Raw genomic sequence first — 26,466 nt, 5'->3', positions numbered from 1 at the left:
CTTTAGTGGAAGAATATTTAATCAGTTAATCTCCACTGATTTACATTAGTTATTTTATATCGTTAACATATTGGGGAGTAGAATTAAATCTTCAATGTAGCCCATTAAAAAAAAAGTCAAGTCAAGAATAATTAATAATTGATTTATAATTATCAAAATGATTTATTTTATATATCCTTATATTTTAAAAAACAGTATTTTATAACTTCATAACTTTCTTTTTAAATTAAAACAAAAATAACATTAGTGTTTTATGGCTTTTCAGCGAAATTGAAACTCTAATAGAGTTATGCAAAAAATAAATAAATCATGAAACAGCAAAAATATAAAACAGAAATAGACATTTAAAATCAACTAACCCTCTGTGTGAAACTTCATGAATGACAGGTTTTTAACTATTTGAATGCATAATGTGTTAACATCTTTAATAAAAGCTATTATTGTGACGCTGTCTGCATATTGTATTTTAATGTATCTGCAAACTTTAAATGTTTTGTGAACGTCATGTTAAACAAGTTCATGTGCGTGACCAGCAGGTGGCAGGATTTATGAGATGCAGGTGCGTGTGTTCAATCTCACACTCTCTCTCTCTCTCTCTCTCTCTCTCTTTCTCTCTTTCTCTCTCTCTCTCCGGCCGTAAGCGAAGGAAGGACAGGCGCACCTGCATCTCTCCACTGACCGCTCATTCACAAGAGGACACTGCATCTCCACAAGCTGAATTTTCGCCTCATGGAGTTTTCACTCTTGCTTTATATCCCCGTGTTTATTTGCTAAAGTTTTGCCGAAGTATAACGAAGGTTTGAGGATGCGTTTTTTGGAGATGTATCACTGATGCGCATCTCATCAGCCTCCAGCAGAACACCAGCATGATGGAATAGGCGTTTTTCTCCCCTCCTTCACAATGGGATTATTCAAACTTTATTTTGCGCTTTGCGCTGTCGGTCTTTTCTATGGTAAGCTCAGTATTTGTCAGATGTCTTATTGCTAGTGAATTTCAGCAACGGGATGGGTACCTGTATCAACTGGTTTTATTTTAGGCTACAGTAGATTATGATCACATGTAACATTTATGCTATTTATATAACATATTATATTAATATGTAAAAAGTATAATAATAAAAATATTATAAAACGTGCAAATTTATTGAAGTAATTTATAATGATATAATAGGCTATTAAAGGGTGTTTGTGTGTGTATATATATATATATATATATATATGACTACATATTTAAATATATAATATTTACTATTATATATCTAAATTATATCTTTTCTTTAAGTGAAAAAAAAAAAGCTTTTTGTGGGGAAAATAGTAAGCTATGTACACTAGGGTGTTTTATGCTAAATTTTTTGTTAATGTACCATTCATTTTGTGTGATGGTGTTTTGGAGTTTGAATGAGCACGTTTATTATTCATGGCTCATGGAAAAGCCAGTGTTGATTAAATTGAATATAAATTAATATATTAAGTGGTTTTCTGTTTTACCAGATTTATCGTTGTGGTCATCTGTGTATTTAAATTTACAAAAGCAGATTTTTAAGTAAAGTGTCATTTTATTTTATATTTTCTACAAATATAGAATGCGACTCACTATATTTAATTGTTTTATTCAATTCTGTTTGTATCAGAGAAAGTGATTCCTCATGTTAATGTTCCCTTAGTTTCAGGTTTCGGGGTTGATCCAGCATTACATGTGGACATTTTCCAGGAGTTTGATCTTGTGAGGTCAAGTGCTGGAGTCTCCCAGGTCCAGGGGTTCCACAATGAGAGCAGAGCATATCTGTTTGAAGGTACGAGTAACTGGCTTTTCACAAGTCAATTGAACTGGCATGTGGGTCTTTGATTTTGTTTAAGCGTCACAGTGTAACTGACATCAGAGCAGCTTTCCAGAAAAAGCATTTGCACTGAGCCTCGTCAATTTAGAGAAATTGGAATCCATTGTGAACATCTGGTGAGAGGAAACAGCCAGGCAGACAGCTGGTTTAAAACGGCATAATTCCAGATCCCACTTAATCTCTCATGAAAAATGGATCAACCCAACAGTGAAACATCAGTCCCAGGAGTAAACAGGCTCCTGTGTTGAGCAGCAAGTTCTTGTCCATCAAAGAATTGTCATCCCATTCAGGAGATGCAGTTAATGAGGACAGTGAGTAGAGAAGGGAATAACATCTGGCTCCATGGCTCACTCTGAATGCAATGATGATGCTGTTTATTGCTCTAGAGTTGCAGTATGATAAATAGGATCAGTTATTAAAGAACTCAGTTTCTAGCATTTAAAATTAAGTTTTTCATGTCATTGTCTGCTAATCACATTTGTTCACTATATTCTATTCTATTACTGTCAGTGAGGGTTGAAACATAGATGGAAATAGAACTGCTGGATCTATTTGCAAGCAGTCTCTTTAATTAAATAAACTCAAAATAACACTATCTCAGGGTAACAGGAGTAAAAAACACAATGAACATAACAACCGCAATGTAGCGATGAGATCAGACAAAGACTGAACCAAACACAGAGCTAAATATACACCGGGACTAGATAACAAGATAATTAACAAGGCACAGGTGGCACACATGATGGTAAATCAAAAACCATGGGAACAAATAAACACAGACAAAGGAAACTGATCTAGAGACAGTGAAAACCAACTCAAACACAGACCAAACGTGACAATTACTCTATTTTGTTCTGTTCATTGGTCTTTTAAGTCTTTGCTCCCTTCTATTCTATTCTATTCTATTCTATTCTATTCTATTCTATTCTATTCTATTCTATTCTATTCTATTCTGCTGTATTTGTGTGTGTGACTGTGATACTGTACGTCTAGTATATTTTAATCTATTCCGTTTTATTATATGAATGCTGAACTGTGTTCTATTTTGTTCTGTTCTATTCTATGTCTATTACTTGCTGTTCAGTGTCTACTATATTCTATTCTTTGTCTATTCTGTTCCATGCTCTTTGGTGTCTGATTCTATTCCATTCCATATGTCTGGTCTACTGTATTCTGTTCTATTTTTTTATTCTTTGTCTGCACTATTCCACATCTATTCTATTCTAATTCTGATCTGCTGTATTCAATTCTTTTTATACTCTATTATCAGTGTAGTTTACTCTATTCTATTCTATTCTATTCTATTCTATTCTATGTCTGCTCTGCTCTGCTGTATTCTACTTTGTTCTACTCTGTTTGGTGTTTCTAATTTTGTCTGTTCTGTTCTATTAAATCAAATTTCATTCTATTCATCTGGAGGGATTTGTCCAGATCTGACAGATTTAGCAGATCTGTCTATAGCATTGGTGTCCCTCTGGTGATTTATATGTGGTTGTTTATCCAGATTGACATCCCACTTTGAGCAGTTTGGGTTAAGTGTCTTGCTCAAGGGCACAATGGTGATGGTCATTCTCTGCTTTCTGGCTCAACCACTTTTCAGCACCTTAGGACAAAACCGCCAGCCTTTTATTCACTTAAGCTCTATGCTGTCACCACTCCCGTGACCTGTAATGATGACAGATTTTAATGCATGCAGTAACGTTCTGGGTTTGCAGTTAGCCAGCATCTGTGTCATCACTTCTGTTCCGCACTGCAGTTCTGGGGAATGTATTTATACTGGATACAATCTATGTGTGCAACTGTACACCCATAAACACACACACACACAAAAGGTACACACTGCATTAGACAGACTTAGGTTGCATACATATTTGGCGAAAAAAAATGAATTCTGGTATTCTAGGATAAGCAGAGGCATTTGATATCTGTGGAAGCAATAGTATTGTTCTAATTTGGGCAGGTGGCACCTCCACAGTATTGATTGGCGCTCCAGTAAATGCCAGTGGGATTGCGGAATTGGGATCTAACAGACAGGCTCCGAGACAAGGTCATAAATGTGCAGAATGCAGATGAGAGACCTATCAATGTCCGTCAATGACATCCTTGCTGTGCTGTTTATAAAGAAGGGGAAAAGAGAAGAGGGGAGGATGGGTTGATATCAGAGGTAATTCAAGGCTAAGCGTGCTGTTGTTACACTGTAGCCAGACATTGTGTAAGTGTCGGTGGGCGGTATGAACAAAATCTTGAATTCAGTGGCGGAGCCAAAGGGGTGTCCTGGATTCCACTGGACACCCCTGACATCTGATTGGCCTTCCAGGGTGCCACACCAAAATGTTATTCACTATACTGGCAGTTTGATGCAAATTGAAATTTTATTTAATCTCGTGTTGAAAGCAGCATTTATTTTGATGTGCGGCGGCCACTCCATGTGTAAAACTATAGTTCCGCCACTGCTTATATAATAGAAGGAGTAATTCTATATCACAGTAATGTATATGTCATGGTAGTTATTTATTTCGTTTTTTTGTGTGCAAATTTAAGTGAATAATTCATCCGAAAGTGAAAATTCTGCCATTATTCACTCATCATTCTAAACCCCTATGATTTTTGTGGACTGCAAAAGGTGAATTTTGGAATATCCTGGACACTGTTCTCAATATAATGACAGTGATTGAGGCTGTCAAGCTCCAAAATGTCAAAACAAGCCCCAAAAAGTATCATAAAAGTGGTCCATCATGCATATTTTTGTAGACGCTAGAGCAAAGATGGAAAAATAGCCCAGTGGCCCGAGTCGGTTCTCTTCAATGAATCTGTTGATCCAGTTCACAAAACCTCAATGATTCGTTCATGGATTGGACTAATCTGGTTCTCACTGACTCAGTGATTCAGTGAATCAGTCACAGCCCACTTGATGGGAAGATTATCAGTAAATAATGTCTTAAATAAGACACTTCCAACAGAAGATTTGGAATAGCATAAGAGTGGGAAAAAGGAAGAATTGAAATGTTTTGTATAAACTATCCCTTTTTTATACTTTATTTAAGTTTTCTGATTATTCCTGATGGACACAAACCAAAAGATATAGCTGAATCTCTGCCCTTAAAATGTTTTATATGTATAACATGTCAGTGCCCAGTGCTAATATGAGTATGAATGTTTTGCTGAATAACTTGTCTTGACTGAATTAATTAATGAGTAAATGGGTGGAACAGAGCAGCAGCAAACAATGAAAGAAAGAAGTTTGGCACAATTGTTCCTCTTCCGTCAGACCCGGTGCTGACTGGGTCTTTTAAGTGCCAGGATCAGATTCCTGCTTATTCATCAGCTATTTGAGTATGCAGTCAAGAGGGACATTAGCTAAGTGTTTCTCCTGCCCGAGGATACGGCCTGGACCAGACGAATACTCTACGTCACTCGTATCACTCAACCCTCATCCCATAACTGAGATTCCATGTCTCGACTTTGTGTCTGCAGTAAGATCACATATTTTGCAGAGACTTAAACGGATACTTCACTCAAAAATTTTAATTATGTCATCATTTACTCACCCTGTATGGCTGTCTTTCTTACGTGGGATACAAAAGATGATGTTTAGCAGACTGAAAAGATAAGAGTGTGAGTGAATGACAGAATTTTCATTCATAAACTGTTAATTTAATACTCTCATCTCTGCTGCATTGCTTCAAGTCTTGGTCACACAGCTTTGAGGCAAGGAATAATGGACCTATGTCTTCTGATTAATGCAATGTTAATTTGGGGAGAGACACTTGTTCGATATGTCATTATAATAGGCTGTGAATAATTCATCAGTTGTAAATGAGTTTTTAAATATTTTTAAATTTTTTTTTTTACATTGGCTTAAAACTATCATTACGGTACTGTTCGTTACAATGGTGTTAGGACACACTTTTAAGTGCTTGCATCATTAGTAGTCTGACTTTTGATCAATTTAAGTGCTTTTTAGATGTAATTGCTCATATTATTGCTGGCATGGATACTCGACATCACTAGAAAAAAAATTCCCAGCAACCTTCTTGAAAGGTTTTTAATTTAAATTCTGCCAGAATAGTGTCGAAAGAGTTACATAATTTGCATCACACCGTGTTTATCTTGCTCCCAGGAGCACGGTTCTCGTTTATCATTATTGAAGTTATTGGTTCTCTTGAGGCGCAGCTGAGCTGGGGTGTTTGATAACTTGGAACGATTGATTATATCATGATGTAAAAAAAAAAAACCTTCCTTGCTGAAAGGTGAGTGTATACTCATGGCCTGAAAACTGGGAACTTGAATGTCAGAGTTGAATAAACTAGCTTTTTATGTTTATTTAAAAATGAACTAATATATAAATATTTAAACATTTATTTATTTATTTATTTAGCTAACTCTGTCTGTATATATTTGTAACCACGTATTTATATTTTAATATTTAGCTCTTTATCAGTTATTTATTTGATATAGATTTTACATTTATTTATTTAAAGGGTCATTACTGGTCATTTGCATAATTTCCTTGCAGATAGCCAGCAGTTCCTTGCTTCTCTTTGACCTTTACATGCTGCCATCCAATGGCGATCCCGATTGAAGGATAGCACATCTGAGATGACGTTTCGATCCAATGGGAATTAATCAGAGAGGTGTCAGAAAAAAACCTGTTTTCCTAGCACTACCCCAGAGGAACCGTCCTGGAATCCATTAGATCAGCTGTGGTGTCCTCTGTGGATTGTTGAGGTTACCAGGTTAGCTTCAGCTCACTGTCATACAGTGTATTTGAGTAATGAAGGCAGCGAAACTCTGCTTTATTCCTGCCATACAATAGGCTCACGGCTGCAGCTTACAACTCCCCTGAGCTTTACTTGACAATAGCTACAGAACATTAGTGTTCCCCGGTTGGCCTTTATGTGTGTGCGAGTGTGTGTGTTGCATTTTTTTTCCCACCTTTTGAGAGGAATAGACCCAGACATTTCTTATGTTTTGACAGGACTGATTTAAACATTCGTCCCTGAGGAGACAGTCAACTTCCTGTGTCCGCCTTAGCCAACTCATCACCTCTCCCAGTGTGTTTCCTCCTTCCTTCTGTCTCTTTCTTTTTACGTGTCACGAGCCACGTGTCCCACATGTCTGTCTACCATCCTCATTTCCTTAAATTTTTTATTTGTATGCTTATATAACTGTCATGATCATGTTTTCTTTTAGTCTTGTTTTTAGTCTTAGGGGTCGTTTACACGACACCAACTAAAAAGGAAAACTTTTTATGCGTTTTGGGGGCCTGTGCATGTGGACGGTTCTCACAAGTTTATTTTGTATAAATCCCGATATGTGCGTGGAAAATTACGTATGCACATATGCCGGTTTTGTGCGTAGCCTACATGCAACGTTTATACATCAGGCCCTAGAGCTGTTGATGCTATTTGACTAATCGTTCTGAAAAATCACATCAAGAATTTGCTATCCTGCTCTGTTATGTGAAAAGGCAGCAATGTAATAAAATGCATGCACTGTATATGTTGTTTTTTGACACAATAAAAAAAAAATGAATAGACATGGTATGGCAAGGTGCAGATGGTATGGTTTCTTTTCAGCGGGGGTTAACCCGACCATGCTACCCAGCAAAACTTTGACCCCTTGGTATTTATCACGCTCATTTATTCTGCTTAGTTCAGTATTCACACTGGCTCCAGAGTGGATATTTAAAACATAAATTTCACCTTTGGTGCAAAACGGCCATAGTTATCTCCATCATGGTCTGGAAACTAAAGTCACTTGCTTTCTGCTTCTATGCCGCTTTTGTTTGGTACCAGTAGTTATGAGCCTAAATGATTAACAAATTCAATTACAAGCTGATAATTGTGTTGTGTACAGTACTTGACGACATAGGATGGATGGATCAAACATTTTCATCTGTCTGATCTGTTCTGTGTTATATATATTTGATATGTTTTTAATGTATTGTATTGCTCTCCTTTTCTATCTGTTCTGTCACTCTGTCCATCAGGCTCATCTAGGAATGCAAGAGCTTCCCTCAAGGCAGCAGAGAGAATTCTTCAGAAGTTGAGAAGAAGAACAGAGTTCACTCTTCTACTGACTCTCAAACAGGAGAAGTTCAGCTCAGGAGTGCTGCTGTCCATCCACTATGGAGAACAGAGGTATCTATCTATCTATCTATCTATCTATCTATCTATCTATCTATCTATCTATCTATCTATCTATCTATCTATCTATCTATCTATCTATCTATCTATCTATCTATCTATCTATCTATCTATCTATCTATCTATCTATCTATCTGTCTGTCTATCTGTCTATCTGTCTATCTGTCTGTCTGTCTGTCTGTCTCTCTCGCTCTCTCGCTCTCTCGCTCTCTCTCTCTCTCGCTTTCTCTCTCTCTCTCGCTTTCTCTCTCTCTCTCGCTCTTCTTTCTAAAACCTTCTTTCTATTTTTTTCTATTTTAATTGACTGTTTCTCAGAGGAACACATAATCTCTTCTCCCGATGGAATGTCTGAAACATTTCTGATTAGAGTGTCCACTGACATTTCTTAAACACTCACAGTATTGATTCTACCACATCTTTAAGGTCAGCACTCGGAGTACTGGCCAAGAAATTCACGGATCACTGCTCGTCTTCACATTCATTCCCCATAGCTCCATTTTTTTCCCTGCTGTTTTTCCACATTCCAGAATTTAATAACAACCAATTGGCAGCTTAACCTGCAGAGGTATTGTGCATGGGATCATAAGAGCTATGGCAGTAGTTATTTCCCAGAGTTCTTATAAGATTTTAAACAACTGATTCATGATTATGACTTTTCACAAAGTAAATCTGTTTCCTTGGCTTCCTCCTTAGGTTTCTGGAGGTAGAGAGCAGCGGTCTGCGTAATGAGATCCGTCTCTTCTTCCAAACCTCAGACCAGCGGCAGCAGAAAGAGGTCTTCCCCTATAGTCTGGCAGATGGACACTGGCACAAAGTCTCCCTGGCATTCAGCGCCACCCAAGTGGTGCTCCATATTGACTGCAACAGGTGAATGGCTTGAAAATAAAAGGACCAACAGAGATGGATTTGAATGCCTTGTATTCGTACTTATCAGTGTTCACTCATTGCTTTTTATTTGTCCTTGCTTTCAGAATTTACGAAAGGATTATGGAGATGCCATCTATGGATTTTCCCAGAGGAACAAACATCTGGCTTGGTCAAAGAAACGACGCCCATGGATTCTTCAGGGTACAACATAGCCTTGCACATTGAAAATTGACCATATGTAAAAGTTGTACATTAGTCCTGTCTACATCTTTCTGACTTGCTTTCTGCAATATCTTTCTGTCAGGGAGTGATGCAAGATGTTCAGTTGGTAGTTGTACCCCATGGATACATCGTCCAGTGCCCAGATCTCAATCGTAGTAAGTGCATGCTCTCTGTAGACGGCACAGAAAAAAGAAATGCTCTCTGTTTACTCACTGGTCTGGAAATGCCATTAATGCACGTTCACCACTTTTGCAGCTTGTCCCACTTGTAATGATTTCCATGGGCTGGTTCAGAAGATCATGGAACTTCAAGATATTTTAGCTAAAACATCAAACAAGGCAAGTTAAAATGTTTAGCATTGGGGTAGTCTGACTTCAAAAACAGATTTTTCTGCTTGCTTGATTTAATCGATGCTAATGCAAAATAATTGTTGAAAAAAAAAAGTTCATTTTCATTCTGTGCAATGAATTTAGATTTGTAATATACACGTTTTTTAATCAATTTGCATTGGGACTAAATCATTCATTTGAGAAGGGAATTTTCTAGTTCCCAGCATGCTTTGCACAGAACTAGATGAGAAATGTGGAAACTAAGCATTTTTATGTGGTTTTAAGCCAAATGACAAAAGAAGGAGGTCTGTTAGGATTAAAGCCACACCGCGGAACTTTTGCGGGCGCTAGGGGCGCTAGACCTGTAACTTTCACGTCTAGCGCCCCTAGAGGCCACAAGCGCCGCAGCACTGTCGCAAAAGTCTGCTCCATGAGTATATCAGAGCCTATGGTCACGTGATGGCCGTAAAGCGATACGTTCTCCAGGTCACATGACCTGGCCAACGACGGTCCGTCTTCTCCAAACTTACATAGGCGGTATTTCAAGAGGGCAGCCCCGCTCGGAGCATTAATAGTGTCAAACGCTGTATATTGGCCTGAGGAATCATTTAAAATAACTTGTATGCGTCAACTCTTTAGGTCACAAAGTCCACGGTGTGGCTTTAACTTGAGCTTTAAATGAATTTTTGTTATATTTTGGGGGTTACTTATATGGAGAAGAGTGGAAAAAAAATACTACCGGTACTTTAGGATCCTAATGTTGCTATTGTTATTAGTTTAGAAAGGTATTGAGTTAGAGATGTGTTTCATTTTATTGGGACTTGTTTCATTTCTTTCCACTACACAAGGTTTGTAGTGTACGGAGCCCCAAGAGGGACATGGTGATGGAAAAAATATCAGATGGGAGGAAGAAATATATTTTAATGCTTTTGCGTTTTCCTGAGAAAACGTTGTGTTTGCTCGCAAGAGTTCTTTGCAAGTAAATACAAAGTTTCTCTGGAGAACGCAAACATTTTGTGAACCAACGCAAAGTTTATTGTGGGAACACAAAAGCATTGACTTATAATAAATTTTTTGTGTGTGTGTGTGTTAAATGTCACTAGTTTTTATTTGCTATGGTCTGTTTAATGTCCTTAATAGTGAACACAAACGCTGTCTTCATCATAAAACTCTTATTTCCCTCTCCTTCTGACATTTATTTTTTGCTTGCTCTTCTTTTTTTGTATCGCCTCCCACTATATTGATTCATCATTCAGTCATAGCCTCTCTTCTTCCTCGTGTCTTTATTGTGCTGTAGTTGGCACTTGCCGAAGAGAAGATGAAGTACTTGGATGGATGTTACTGTGAGAGGACGTGTACCCTGAACGGAGAGATATACAGGGACGATGATGCTTGGATAGATGGATGCAGAAACTGCACATGCTCAGTAAGCTCTTGAATTCCCAGGATGGGGAAACTTAGGATTGTTTGTTTGGGATTTTAAACAAGAGATGTCTATCCAAACTACAAACTCAAGGGCCGTTCACAATTGCAATGATTTTCAGCGACAAAGCAACTAGAAATCATTATTTTTCATTGATAGTTGGCTATTTGAGACAAGAATGACTGTGCAAATTATGGAAACAAGCTATGATGTGACTATTACGTGTGGGAAGCATTATTTTCCTGTACCCTAAGGGGACATGGTGATGGGGAAAAAATTCAATGCTTTTAATGCTTTTACAAAACTTTTGCATTCTTTTGCAAAAGTATTACGTTCTCCCCAAAACTTTTTCTTCGCTCACAAAACATTTGCTTTTATTTTAGCAAAACGATTGCGTTCCACAAGAAATTAAAAAATATATATTTATTTCCATCATAAAGTTTTTGTGAGTGCACAAAATTTCTCAGAGGAAAGCTAGTTTTGTAGAAAACGCAAAAGTATTGAAATATACGAGTTTTCCTCACATCCTTTTTTTTTTTTTTACATCACCATGTCCCTTTAAGCCGGTGCTCTGTAATATGGAAGCTTGTATCCACCATGAAATGAAAAAAATACAAAATTCAGACTTTTCAGAATTCTCACAATTAAGACTTTTTTTCTCACAATTGCAAGTTTATTTTTCACAGTTCTGACCTTTTTTATTTCTTTATAACATGCAATATAGCAAGTTTATATCGCACAATACTGAGAAAAAAAGTCTCAGAATTGTGAGATATAAACTCAGAATTGCACGGAAAAAAATCGCCTTTTTTGATTCCCTGCTTCCAGCACAGAATAAAAGATCCAAACATCCTTAAATCATTGTACATTTATTAAAGATAAAATGCTCAGGTTTGAAGCCATAGTACAGAAGTTTGGCAAGTCTAGCTGTTTTGTAGTTGTCATTGTTGGAACGCACAAGTATTTGTTGGGATTTGTTTTAGTCTAAGTTGCCTGCATTACTCATGAAATGTCTGATTCTGTTCGCTTATTTTGCTGAATCATGTGATTGTGAAGCTGTTTTATTGACGATGATGATGAGGATGAGGATGAGGATGATGTTGGTGTGTGTGTTCCACCTGCAGAATGGTACAGTGGAGTGTGAGAGTATTTTCTGCCCACCCCCTCAGTGCCCCCCTGATACAGCTCCAATCTACATGCCTGGGGAATGCTGTAAAGAGTGCCAGCGTGAGTACACACACTCACACGCACAAAATGAGGCAACGCATCTATAGAGCTGCATATATTTTACAACTTTTCCTCTCTCTCCCTTTGTCTCATGCTTGCTCCTTTATCTCTCCATCTTCTCGATTCTCACCTCACTATCTTTTTCCACCCAAAATCTTTTATATAATCATTCTCCGGTCTTGATGACAAACTGACCACATCCCTGTGTTGCTAGGTTACCGCTGCCACAAATTTGAATGTCAACACACACACAACGCTGTCACACACTTTCTCTGGTATCATTAATAATTCAAGGCCAGTGTGCAGCATGTTGTGTTTGAGTGAGCAGAGCTAATGTGCAGAAGCTAATAGCAGTTTGACTGATGACCAGGGCTTTATTTAACACTGCGTTCTGGTTGGCATAATCTAATATGCTTGTTCAATCGATGCTTTACTGGTTTGCGCTCTAAAGCGCTTTGTTTTGTCTCTATCCTCTTAATTTCTTGCGTGTTCCTTGTTTTTTTCTTCTTTTTCTCTTTATATCTTTCCGTCTATAGCCGTGTGTCTGTTCAGAGGAAGAGTGTACGTGGAAGGTGATCGTAAGAGCGTACACGACTCTGAGGGAAACTGTCTGCTGTTTGAATGCAGGGTAAGTAGTGTAACTGCAGGCCGATGGTCGGAAGGTTTTCAGCAGGCCCAAACCAGAATCTGACCCTTCTGCAATTTTTTGCACTCATTTTTGGAGAAATCTTCTGAATTGTGTAAGGTGGATGTGTTAATTGGAGCTGCGAGAACTGCACTCTTATTTGTAGATGAAAGCATGATCAATCATAATATGTCATAAATAAACACACAATGGGTGGATGACATGAATGATGGGAATTTGAATTCTGTGGAAATCTGAGTTCTGCTGGCGCTGGTTCTACCTGGGCCTGGTTATGAATTGGAATGCCAAGCAGCATATGAATTCTGTCTGGGTTAGATTATGAATTTGAATTCCAAGTCGAATTTGAAGTCAATCTGGTTCTGGTTATAAATTTGAATTCCAGGCAGAATTAGAATTCTGTCTGAGCCTGGTTAAGAATTTTAATTCCAAGCAGCTTTGGAATCTGAATTTTAATTCTATCTGGGTCTGATTCTGAATTTTAATTCAGGCAGAATTAGAATTCTGTTTGGGCCTTGTTATATATTTGAATTACAGGCAGAATTTGAATCTGGATTTGAATTCTGTCTGGGTCTAATTTGAATTCTAGGCAGAATCTGAATTTGAATTATGTCTGGGTCTGTTTGTGAGTTTGAATTCAAGGCAGAATTTAGACTCTTTTTCTGAGCCTGGTTATGAATTTGAATTCTAAGCAGCATTTGAATTCAGGCAGAATTTGAATTATGTCTGACTGTTTGCAATTTTTTTTATTCCAAGCAGCATTTGAATTTGAAAATCCATCTTAAGCTCAAAACTGTTTTTTGGAACATGATAGCTCGTCCAAACTGGTAAAGCTGGTTGGTCATGTTCCAGAAATCATCTGGATGATCTTGGAAGTTGGTTTGTTGCTTTAACCAGCTTAGAAAAAGCCACCATGCTCAGAAACTAGCATCTTAACTAGCAGCTAGCATTTTAACCTGGATGTTTGACTTGCAAGATGAATTGAATAAACACTTGTTTGTGTGTTTGCAGGATCGAAGTATGCGTAGGGTTGAGATGACTACTTGTCCAGAGCTGAACTGCCCAGAGTCAGAGCAGATCACACTCACAGACCGCTGCTGCAAAGTGTGCAGAGGTGCGACACACTCACACACGCAGAAACAACACACACCTTCTACACTCCACTGATTGGAGTCATATTAAGGGCAGCCACCTTTGACCACTGTGCACACAAACTAGATTTGTGCTCAACACCAAGCCATGACTGTGCATGACAGCAAACATCTATTCCAGTCTTCACACATATCACCACACACACATAACGCCCCAGTGTAACAGTGATGCTTCAAAGGGCAGGTAATGCTTGACTTTACCGCACCTCTCATAGTTCACAGATCGAGCCACAGTGTGCAGTAACATTTTTAAACAATTTTGTTTTAAAGAATCTTGTGATGTGAAAAATTATTTGTTAAAAGTACAAATAGTTTATGTATTCTTTCTATTAATTTGAGATCATATAAGCACTGCAAAAAAGAGAAATATTTTAATCATTTTCTCAAATTTTCAAGTTAAAATATCTAATCAATTTATTTTACAAGCAACACTGCATAAGATATCGTTTTTCTTTACGTGTTTTCAGTGTAAACAAGTTAAAAACTAATGAAACCAGTGCAAGAGACGAATGTACAGTTACATTTAAGATACAATCTATTAAAACAAGGCTTAATAGGTTTGTTTGAAAACAATTAAAAAAAACCAATTAAAACCCCATTAAGAAGTCATTTATTAACAATTATAAAATAATTAGCTAAATGCTGTTTAAAATGGTTTAAGATGGTGTATATAGCCTGTCACACCGCAGGACATGCGATGTCCCAAAACGTCCCAACATGCTATGCCAATTAGCCAGGAGTAGGTGAACAATAAATCCTCCCCAACTGAATGTACTGTATAATTTTTCATCTATTAGTATGAGCTGAAAATTTGTCAACACGGGGGGGAAAAGTGTAATTTATAATCCATCAATTATAAATGTCAGATTTTAGGCATTGCATAGCACTTCTACTTTATCTCACTCCCAGGGCATGATTTCTGTGCTGATGGGCACAACCGCAATTGTGTGGAGAATTCGGACTGCATTAACCTAGAGGCAGGAGCTTGCTGCAGTTGTAAAGAGGGATATCATGCGCTCAGGGACGACAGCGCCTACTGCCAAGGTATTCAAACTCCCACAGACAAACCTGCCACATATTTGCTTGCTTAAAATTTCTGTTTTGTAAAAGCAAATAACAACACAAATCACTAAATTGCCTGCAATCACAGAAGGAGGAGTTGCCGATAAAAGCTGTTGACTGGTGATTACTTAGTGTCTCGCTGAATGAATATTTCAGCACCACTATTATCCTTACAGCTGTAATTAATGCATTTTAAACCCTGGAGTTCATGCTGTGCGAGTGTGTGTACAGATGTGAAGGGGGATTCCTGTGGCTCGCTGGCTTTTAATAGGATGTACCCTTGTCTAAACATACACGGTAGCCCAGCGAGTGTGTGATGGATATTTATTTCCACACAAAAGACCAATGACTATTTATTTCCACACAAAAGACCAATGACTATTTTTTTGTTTGTTTTACCATAGGTGAACAACTTGCTTGTCTTAATGGGACCTTTGTCACTGTGATTCGTAGTAGGACACCTCCGGCATAGACAATATACAGTGTATATATATATATATATATATATATATAAAATAAAAGTGTTTCAACATTGAAATTACACACATCAGCTTTAAATAATGCCTCTATATGAAAGACTGTGTCTGTTAGTTTCGGTGAAATTCAGCATGTTTACGTGGACTGTTGTACTCTGTAGTTTTCAGCAGCCTCAGGCATATGGATAATACCAGTGCCAATGCGGCTCTGAAAAAAACGATAAATTATTAATTTGGGATTCATATCTTCTAGAACAAAAGCGGCCGAAAAAGGCATTATATTTTCAATTACAGATGTGATGAGAGAGTTTTTTTCCTCCTCAGTTAAGGCTCTGAATCCCACACAGCAGACACATTGGGACAGATAAGACTTTGGAGAATTTCCCTCCACTATTTACTGTTATGCCAAACATATTGCTCTGATGGATTTACAGTTTGTTTACAGCTGCCCTGCAATGCTATATTAAAAAAGAAGCTTGACTTTATCAGTCAATGGCTGAAGCAACAGGTACACAAAGGCTATATATTATAATTATTATTTCTCAAAAGTGGTTGCTATGACTCTGTGTTTGTAATTAAGAATTGTTTTCAGAGAATATACTTTCTATTTTATTTTAATTTTATTTATTTATTTTTATATGGATGGATGGTTGGTTGGTTGGTTGGTTGGTTGGTTGGTTGGATGATGAATGTATGGATGCATGGATGTATGGATGCATGGAGGATTGGTTAGTTGGATGATAATGGTTGGATGGACAGTTGGTTGGATGATGGATGGATGGTTTGGATGATGGATATATGGATATATGGATGCATTGATGATTGGTAAGTTGGGGTGCATGGATGAATGGTTTAGTTGGTTGATTGACCGGTTGATTGACTGGATGGATGGATGGATGGATGGATGGATGGATGGATGGATGGATGGATGGATGGATGGATGGATGGATGATTGGTTGCTTGGATGAATGATTGGAGTAGTGGGTGCGGTGGATGTATGGAGTGGTGGTGGGGTGGATGTATGTACTGTATGGATGTATGGATGGATGCATGGATGGATGGATGAATGGATGGATGGAAGGGTGGATTGATGGTTTGGTTGGTTTTTGGGTTGTAGTGGTGGGTGGGATGGATGGATGGATGTTTGGTTGGTGGATTTGTTAGATGGGTGGATTTTTATTTTAAGCATAAAAGTCACACAAATCAGTTCAGGACAATACTTTATCTCAAGCAACTGTTTCTTTATTAAATATATCTTGTTTGAATGATATTTGTACTGGGAAAGAGACAAAATGCTGATTAAGAACATGGTTTTGTGCTATTTGTGGAACTTGTAGATTTTGTAGATTGGTTGGTTGAGAAGAAAAGAAATGTAAGAAAGATTATATAAAGTATTCTTGAGGAGGAGAGAGTGGGTGGACTGAAGGACAAGAGCGTCTCTATGAAAAGTGTAAAAACTGGAGGCTGAGAAAGTGAAGGAGGTGGAGGAAAGGGACAGAAAGTGAAAGGTCTAGAAGTGCTCTGTGTTTTTTTAATGCAGTTTAAGAACTGAACTGAGACACATACAGTACAGTACTGTACATTATTTTCAAAAGTTATTCAAACCTTTAACTCTTTTGATGTATTTATCTTCTTTCTGTCATCAATGCTGCCAAACCTTCAGGAAGATGCACAAAAGGTTTAAAAGCTTTACCTGGAGCTATTATGAAAAGTTTGTTTAATTGTTTTGTTCCATGGAAGACAAGGAGTCAAATGGAGGCAACAAAAGCTTGATTAAATAATTACATCATTTTTGTGCTTTCCCTTAAATATTCTTTGAAACATTCAAACATGGTGTTGGCGTTCCTGTTATTTTACAGTCTTAGCAGTTTCCTGCAGCAGTGTGAACAGTTATGTTATTCGATCATTATGTAATGACTGGATCTTCCAGCACACTTGACAAATGCTGTTAATTGATCACAGCTGCAGTGTGAATGGTTTTTTTTTTGGCAAAGCTTCTTCCCAAATGTTTTGAGAACTGTGTTGTGTTCAGGTCATGGTACAGAGTGTCTTGTGTTCTGCTATGGTTTGCAGATATCGATGAGTGTGCAGAGGGGAAGCACTACTGCAGGGAGAACACGATGTGTATGAACACACCCGGATCCTTTATGTGTGTCTGTCACACCGGCTACGTCCGTATTGATGATTACTCCTGCACAGGTGAGTACAGAGAACATTATTTTGTGTGTGTGTGTGTGTGTGTGTGTGTTTTTGCCAGGGATATATAATTAATTATTGGGGAGAATGCAGGCTGCATTCAAACCTGAATCTATCAGAATAGATGTATAGGTCATTAAAATGTTTTTAAAGACCCCATAAAATCATTTGATAAGGTACGTTTAATATATTTTCTGTTATTTACAGTTTTGCTCTGGCGAACTGCACTCAGAATTTTTTTTATTGCTTTTTTCACCTTTTAAAAAATATGATTCACATTTGTGAATAAGTAGACTTAAAGGACAATTCCGGTATTTAACACTTTGAGTCTATTTTGTAGTTTGTTTTGGATGAACAAGAGTGGTGGACAAAGACATTTTGACAATGGTTCCTGTCTCGACTTTTTAGAATTGCCCATGACCGCTTTAGAATGGGAGTCTATGGCCATGCACAAACATGCCCTTAAAACAACCCTTAACGTTCGTTTTCAAAACTGTGCAACTCGCCGAGTGGTTAGTGGTGTTCGTTGATGTTCCAAAACAAGTAGCGTAGCGAAATACAGTTTCTGTCGTGTTTTATTTGGCATTTTGTAAAATCCCATTGATTTCCGTAGGAGGACTTATTGCTCGTTGATATTACTGCGCTACCGGAAAGGTCTTCTTCGTCTAGCGTTGGTCCACTGAGCGTCAGTACAGCTGCCCTTTTCAGATAGAGTTTCTTCTGAGACTTTTTTCGAGAACCTGTAGATTTAACATAGTCCTCGTCCCGAAAGTGAAATGCACAAACACGATGGTCAGCTTTTCGAAGAACATCTAAAGGGGTGTTTATGTCAAACCCGAGGAATGAAAGCCACAACTTTAGTCGTTCGGGGTTGTGGAAAGGAATCCGATGACAACTCCTATTTTTAGGGATTTTACCGCGGTTTCTGACCGCACAAATTTTTACCATATTGGATGGCTCAGTGACCAGTGCAATGTTGAGGCCTTGGGTATGAAGTTGAACTCGACTGTGACTGTCCCGCGAGACCTTTTTTTACTCTATGCGCTAGACACGTTATCACCATCAAGTGGTCGGGAGTGTGGCAACGCTTCAGACTCACATATCGAGCGGAAGTTTTTTTTGTGAGGTATCTAAAAAAATAGTTCCACTATAGAAAAATAAACGGATTGAAATCATACATTGCGCCGATATATTTGTTTTTAATCATCAACGAACACCACTAACCACTCGGTGAGTTGCACAGTTTTGAAAACGAACGTTAAGGGTTGTTTTAAGGGCATGTTTGTGCATGGCCATAGACTCCCATTCTAAAGCGGTCATGGGCAATTCTAAAATAGTCAAAAAGTCGAGACAGGAACCATTGTCAAAATGTCTTTGTCCACCACTCTTGTTCATCCAGAACAAACTACAAAATAGACTCAAAGTGTTAAATACCGGAATTGTCCTTTAATTAAAAAAGTTTCTTTCTTTCTTTCTTTCTTTCTTTCTTTCTTTCTTTCTTTCTTTCTTTCTTTCTTTCTTTCTTTCTTTCTTTCTTTCTTTCTTTCTTTCTTTCTTTCTTTCTTTCTTTCTTTCTTTCTTTCTTTCTTTCTTTCATTCGTTCTTTCTTTCATTCGTTCTTTCTTTTTTTTTATACTATATTTTATTTCATGCAGCAACCTTATTTTTTTGTGTTATACCTGTTAATCTACAGTAGGAGCCAGTTCTGTTATGTTGTGTTTAGTGTCAATTTAATAGCATTATTTTTGTGCTATTTTTAACATTTTAATATAAGTAAATAAAGGAATGTTGTTTGATTTAATTACTAATATATAAATCATTAGAATTCTAAATATATTACATCTCCAGGCAACATACAGACACAACAAAATATTATTGTTTACATATACATGTTTTATGCATCTTATCAAGCGTTGTTTAACATTGTTTTAACAATGCGTGCAATAGTGGAAAAATAAGAATGAAACAAAAAGTTCAAGAAAGGCAGCATTATGAGAAAGTTTTCACTGATGGAAAGTACAGATGGTACGTGTTCCTGATCTTTAACTTAAAAAAGCAATTAAATCTCTTCAGGAGCACAGGATAAGGAAGCGAAACATGGTGCAAGGGAACAGCTACACGAATCTTAGTCCTTCTGTGACCTACTTTAAAACTCAATTAATTACAACAGAGTCCAAGAAGGTTTCTATCTCAATAAATACACAAAAAAGCATAAATAAAACTGCACCTGGGCTGTAAGGTGCATCATGGCCAACAACAATTCAGCTTTTATTTTGGAAACTATTCTAGATTTGTTTTCTTTCTGCTTATTATCTCAGAAATCCATGAGTAATCAAGGCCAGCTGCATTGTTATTATTTATTGCTATTATTTTGAAGTAGTCTGCATTACACCGACCTCGCCATCAAGTTCTCTGACCTCTGCTCATTTTAATGCTGCATGTTGTTGTTTTGTAATGGAAAGGGCTTGATTATGGCGCACTATGGAACAAGCTTCAGCATTGCTTGCTTTTCATTGCTTTCTTCAAGCAAACCTGCATACTCAGTGGTTGATGAGGAAACTTACTTGTATCATTTGAACAGACTTGAGCCCCAAACATATTTGGAGGTGTCGAGTCAGTTCTAATGTTGAATTTGCTTGTCTAGAATGCGTTTTTTTTGGTCATAGAAAGTGATATGAAATAAATGGTTTTCACAGTGACCTTTCAAAGGCTAAAACTCTACTCTAGAACCATAGAATCCAGATTTTGTTTGTTCCTCTGAATTTGTGTCTTCTCAAAACGTACAGGTGAGAGATGCCTTTTAGTTTAAATGCACACCCTGCTTCTTTTATATCAATTTAATAAAATCATTACTCACAGCAGTTATCAGTTTAACTCTATTTAATCTCTCCTTCTTCCCTCTGGATATCTAGCCCATTGATGATTGGTTGAAAGCCGTGCGTCTGTTGTTGATTGGCTCACAGCTGTGCATCTGCTTCTGTTCTGACTTAGAGTCTCAGTGAGGCTGGCGTTCTGATGGCAAAACATTATTATTTTCAATTATTCATGTGTGCAGTCACACAGAGAAATATATTGCATATTTTGCCTGTGGGGTTTTTATGAGATAATCTGCAGGCTGCTGAAACTGGAATTCATTTAATTTGAAGCTGTAATAGACTTTACCTGATATAAAACGAGAACACTTTTAATCAGCCGATCTTATTTTAATTTAAAACATCAGACGTTATTTAAATGACTGTAATTATTTTAATTGTGCTCCACTGTTTCCATATCTGTTCATTATTGCTCTGTCTTGCCTTCATGATCGGCTCAGTGATATTTACCAATTGCATCCTTTACTCTGCAATGAACAAACTTGTTGGCATGATAAGAGGTTTTGTCAGTTACATGAACGGTACCAGTCATTAGTTAGCATTTGTTGTTTCAAAAAAAGAGTAAATGGCATTGATAATGGACATTGTGGAGTTCCTCTTTCCTTTCTTTACGTGTCTCTCACACAGTTCCTCATTAGTTCCTCTTGAGCAGTCAGCAGATGTTAAGCTTAAAGGGATGTTAGTCTCCAATCAGCTCATTTATGCACTGTTATGGACAGAGATGTCAGTGTAAATGTTTCTTCAAAGGTGAGAGAGATTTCACCTTCGTTTAATTTCTATTTTTCAAGGGATAGTTTACCTCAACATTTGTCATTTACTCACCCTCATGTCATTCCAAATCCGTGTGACTTTGCTTCATGGAACACAAAAGGAGATGTTTTGAAGTATGTTCATGCTGTTCTGTTACATACAGTGAAAGTGGATGGTGACCACTTTTGTTTTCCACAGAAAAATTAAGTCATACAGGTTTTTGAATGACGAGGATGAGTAAATGATTATCATTTTTGGATGCACCATCCCTTTTATGTACAAACACAAAGAATCATCTCTTCCAAAAGCGATTTTGTTGCATGCTTGAGAAGAGGGATAGAACGAATATGGTTTTGTCTCTCTGTTCGATCTGAAAAGAAGCAAAGCATTCAGATTGAATATGTGATCTGCATTTATGTTGTTGAACGATTTTCAATTCAGCTGTAAAAGCATCCTGGGATGTTCATTGATGAGGAACCGCAGCATAAAAACACCCAACCAATCAACATCATTCATCAGTCAAAATGCATTTTAATGAGATGATTTAATGACATTTTAATGAGTGCGATTTAAAGATCTGTGTTGTAAGATGTATGACTAAAGTTGATTAAGCAATTTCACTTCACTGTGGGGGGAATTTGAGGAGATGAAAAGTAACACGTGGTGAAGAAAAAGACACCAGACAGGTGTAAACACTGGGATTTTGGGAGATAAAACATAGATAGATAGATAGATAGATAGATAGATAGATAGATAGATAGATAGATAGATAGATAGATAGATAGATAGATAGATAGATAGATAGATAGATAGATAGATAGACAGAGTGAGTGAGTGAGTGAGTGAGTGAGTGAGTGAGTGAGTGAGTGAGTGAGTGAGTGAGTGAGTGAGTGAGTGAGTGAGTGAGTGAGTGAGTGAGTGAGTGAGTGAGTGAGTGAGTGAGTGACAGACAGACAGACTATGAGAAGCAGAGAGAACATTCTCTATTTTCCACCTGGTGGTAGCTGACAGATCTGCCCATCTGGAAGCAAGAAATTAAATGAATATGTGTGAGAGAAGGAGAGAAGAGCCTTGTTAATGAATAATTAGGAGGATAATTGATGTCACTTTAGCTGTCATAGTCAGATGAGTCAACGCAGATGAGAAATCAGACCACACAAACACGTCCACAGTGAGGGATTCATCTCAGTCAAACGCTGCTTGGCATGACCGTAATATTAATGATTGAGATAAACAGGGATGGCATCAGGGAAGCCAATGGAGCTGGTATTGGACCAAATTGTTTTTTTGTTTTTTTTGGTCTTACAATGAGGAGGAAAAAGAAAAATCGTATTAAAACCTGCAGTTCAATTTAAGCTCCACAACAGTATAATGTAAAGTATATGAACAATGGATGTTCAGTCTTATATTTGCTAAATACAATTAGTGTTGTTTTTATGAGGTTCACTGAAGTTTCACCACTGTTTTTTTCAATGCTATCTCACGACCCAGTGACGGTTAGGTTTAGGTGCAGGGTCAGGGGTAGGTCGTTTAGCAAAAATCGTACAAATTCGTACGAGTGTGGTCGTATGAACTGCCGTGAGATCAGGTTGTTGTTTTTTTACAGAGTAATTTCACAATTCACTCTGAGAGTCTCTCCGATTCTCCTTAACTCTTGGCTGCTTTGGGAACATTTTGCCCGAAACAGAAATTAATGAGGAACTTTCATTGGCATTTCAAGCAGTCCGAGCAAAGGCTTGGGGTCACCTGGAGGTCATTGTAAGACTGTAACAGATGATTGTTGAATGTTTCATGATCAAGCTCAATTTGAGATTCAAGAAAGATTTTACATTTTTATTACTGAACTGTTGAACCCTGTTCTTTTAAACAATAAATGGACTGCTATGCTGTCCTTATTATAAATCAGTGTTTTAGTCCAGTATAGTCATGTCAGAGTCGCTGAAGAGTTTTACCAGTGTCCCTGTTCACTGCAGTCTGACTTGAAACATTTAATTGCCATTCTACAGTGCATATTGTAGAAAACCCGTCAAACTGTAATGAGGATGGAAGGATAGAACAGTGCAAGCTAAATTTGAGCCTGCATCATTTATACAAAAAGAGCATTTACATTGAAGTCTTAATTGAACAGCACCATAAAACAGCCTGGTAGGTTCTGAAGGCCCGTTCGTGCCGGGGATAATGATAAAGTTATAGTTCTAAAAATCATTCTAGATATAAAAGAATAGTCCACACCATAACTATAACGATAACGGCGCAGAGAAACAATATCATTGGAGTGTCTTTCAGAATGATTTTTTTCCAGCCAATCAGAATCCATCCTGCTTTAAAGAGCGTGAGCATTTAAAGGGATAGTTCACTTTGAAATTAATTTTTGGTATGTTTTAGCTTACCTCAAGGGCATCCAAGATGTAGGTGTCTTTTTTCCGCAGTAGTTTCAATTTTGATATTTTTAGGTCAAACCGTTCTTGTCTGTCAGTCATATAATGCAGGTCTATGGTCATTATCTCAAAACACAAGCACAGAGTCCAAATTAAAACAATTCCCCGTCGTCCAAATGAAACAATTCCCCATCGTAAGTACACATTGATGGCCTAAGACACGAAACGAGCGGTTTGTGTGAGAAAACGAACAGTATTTATATAGTTTTTACCTCTTATACGCAGCCATGTCCGAGTGATCTGATCTGACGTGTACGCAGACTGGTGCATAGATATATACACACTAGATGTCGCCTTGTCTACGGCAGTTCATTGGAACGAATGTCTTTAAGGCGACATCTAGTGTATATATCTATGCACCAGTCTGCGTACACGTCAGATCAGATCACTCGGACATGTCTGCGTATAAGAGGTAAAAACGATATAAATACTGTTCGTTTTCTCACACAAACCGCTCGTTTCGTGTCTCAGGCCATCAATGTGTACTTACGATGGGGAATTGTTTAATTTGGACGACGGGGAATTGTTTTAATTTGGACTCTGTGCTTGTGTTTTGAGACCGTGACCATAGACCTGCATTATTTGACTGACAGACAAGAACGGTTTGACCTAAAAATATCAAAATTGAAACTACTGCGGAAAAAAAGACACCTACATCTTGGATGCCCTTGAGGTAAGCTAAAACATACCAAAAATGAATTTCAAAGTGAACTATCCCTTTAAGGCAGCAGACGTCAAACTTTAGCACGCTCTTATAATAAACAGAACAATATTGTGCGCTGGTGTGGACACTAATATAGTTATCGTTATAGTTATATTTATAGTTATCGTTCTTGGTTAGGGTTAGCAAGCTAACCGAAAAACCTAAAGGCTCAAACTGAAAAATGCCCATAGTTTATGCTTGGGGAGTTTTGTTATAGAAAATTATATAAATTATGTTATTTATTTATTTAATATAATAAACTATATGCATTTTTTTAGGGTTTTGAGCCTTTGCTTTTATCCAGATAGTGACAGCATCTCAAACAACCTCCGGCAAAGACTCTGGCATATTATTTTTGCACAATAGTGTCAGTTATTCCCTAAACACCGTGCTCATGCACATCTGACTCCTTCCCCTTTCAGTGATTTTATTCTTTCTTTCTGTCTCTTTCTCTCTCCTTCTGCCTGTTTTTCATCTTTGAGATGGAATTGTATTCCCTCCGAGAGAAACAGCTGCAAGGAAAGTGCAGAACGTCCAAAAAGTTAGAGGAAATTGTTCAAAAACACACTGACGCACACTCCCCTTGTGTTTTCAGAGCACGACGAGTGTGTGCGTGGACTGAATACCTGTGATGAAAACGCTCTTTGCTTCAATACGGTTGGCGGACACAGTTGCTCCTGTAAACCAGGGTACGTCGGTAACGGGACCGTCTGCGGAGGTAAGAGCAAACATCTGAACTCCACATTGTACTAATATTATAGTATAAATGTCCAATTTCCACACAATTTCCAATAACAAATGTAATTGTTTATGTAAATATTTATATGAAAACATTTATAAGGCCATGCTAATTTAAATATATGTTCATTTTAATATGAACAAATGTAATTAAAACAAAGTATTTCTTAATTAATAAAATTATTATTAATTTCAAGCAAATAAAACAATACAAATATATACACTAAGCAAATTGTGCAAATTTTATTAAAACAAACAGTATTTTTAATTAAATCTTTTCAAGTTATTCAAGTAAACAATTTTAACTAAACAAATTAACAGCGAATAAAAGAAACAAAAAAAGACTATGAACAAATTATGTTAAAAGTTCGTGTAGTTTTCCTTTCATTATAATTTATTATATATTTTTTGATATTGTTGACATTAATATTAATTAATTAATTAATTTATTTATTTCTCAATTATGTAAACAGTTTTTTCCTGAAGTGATTATTCAATTAAACAAAGCAAAGCAAATAAAGCGATAAGCGGCGGGTCTATTAGACTGTATTTGCACTGCATGACTTAAATTCAGAATTATAAATTTTCTCTCTATATCTACTGTCCATGTCAGTCAGACAGTCCTCAGGTACCAAATTTTATTTTTATTTTGTAACTTTTTATTAACAGCAATCAGATTACTTTTTTTTACGTAACAAGTAAAGTAATGCATTACTTTTAAATTTACAAATAAAACAAGTTACTTTTTCAAATATATGAAGTTACATTAGTAAGTTTTCCCATTTATTGACCTCTACTGTACCGGCGTCGGCTTATTCATTTCATTTTTGGTGGGAAATGACCTTTACATTGCCAGAATTTTTTAAATTTTTTTTATCATCAAATAACAGACAAGCAAACCCAGCCCTGCAATTGACAAAAAGTATAGCAAAAATAACACAACACGTTACATTCCATAAAAAGTAACAAAGTAATGCATTTAGTTACTTTTTATGGAGTAACACAAAATTGGAACGCATTACTTTTAAAAGTACCTTTCCCCAACACTGGAAATCAGTATCGTTTGCATGGCTGCACTGCACACATGCATTAGCTCAGCCTCTGGTTTGCAGAGACTCTTTTTCATTGGGATGGTGAAGCCCTGCTGAAATGTGTGTCTTGTGTTGTGTTGAAATGTGTGCAGCGCTCTGTGAGGGCCAGTGTCTCAACGGAGGTTCCTGCGTCACTCCAGATACCTGCGTCTGCCAGCAAGGCTTTACTGGAAAGAGATGTGAGACAGGTAAGACGCAATTAGGCCAATGGAAGGGCATTTCCTGTAACCTTTCAACGGGAGCTAGAGCAACGACCAAAAAAAATGAGAGTGAAGAAAAGTGTACAACAT

The 26,466-nt window shown here is 37.3% G+C and overlaps 1 protein-coding gene across 1 annotated transcript in view; it reads left to right on the top strand.

The window, feature by feature from the left end:
- The first annotated feature begins 615 nt into the window (after positions 1-615).
- The window catches only part of nell2b (neural EGFL like 2b), a 44,969-nt gene continuing 19,118 nt past the window's right edge, over positions 616-26,466 (top strand). The window contains exons 1-15 of the mRNA XM_082166684.1: positions 616-953; positions 1,665-1,793; positions 7,831-7,981; positions 8,681-8,854; positions 8,959-9,055; positions 9,159-9,231; positions 9,332-9,414; positions 10,703-10,831; positions 11,953-12,055; positions 12,592-12,683; positions 13,710-13,812; positions 14,759-14,893; positions 17,461-17,586; positions 24,943-25,065; positions 26,269-26,364. Of these exons, the coding sequence (XP_082022810.1) occupies positions 902-953; positions 1,665-1,793; positions 7,831-7,981; positions 8,681-8,854; positions 8,959-9,055; positions 9,159-9,231; positions 9,332-9,414; positions 10,703-10,831; positions 11,953-12,055; positions 12,592-12,683; positions 13,710-13,812; positions 14,759-14,893; positions 17,461-17,586; positions 24,943-25,065; positions 26,269-26,364 (1,666 nt within the window). The 5' untranslated portion in view covers positions 616-901. The remainder of the gene's footprint in view (positions 954-1,664; positions 1,794-7,830; positions 7,982-8,680; positions 8,855-8,958; positions 9,056-9,158; positions 9,232-9,331; positions 9,415-10,702; positions 10,832-11,952; positions 12,056-12,591; positions 12,684-13,709; positions 13,813-14,758; positions 14,894-17,460; positions 17,587-24,942; positions 25,066-26,268; positions 26,365-26,466) is intronic.

The sequence above is a fragment of the Leuciscus leuciscus genome, assembly GCF_965113295.1.
Source record: "Leuciscus leuciscus genome assembly, chromosome: 4".
Taxonomy (NCBI): Eukaryota; Metazoa; Chordata; class Actinopteri; order Cypriniformes; family Leuciscidae; genus Leuciscus; species Leuciscus leuciscus.
This window is presented reverse-complemented; position numbering and strand designations above follow the sequence as displayed.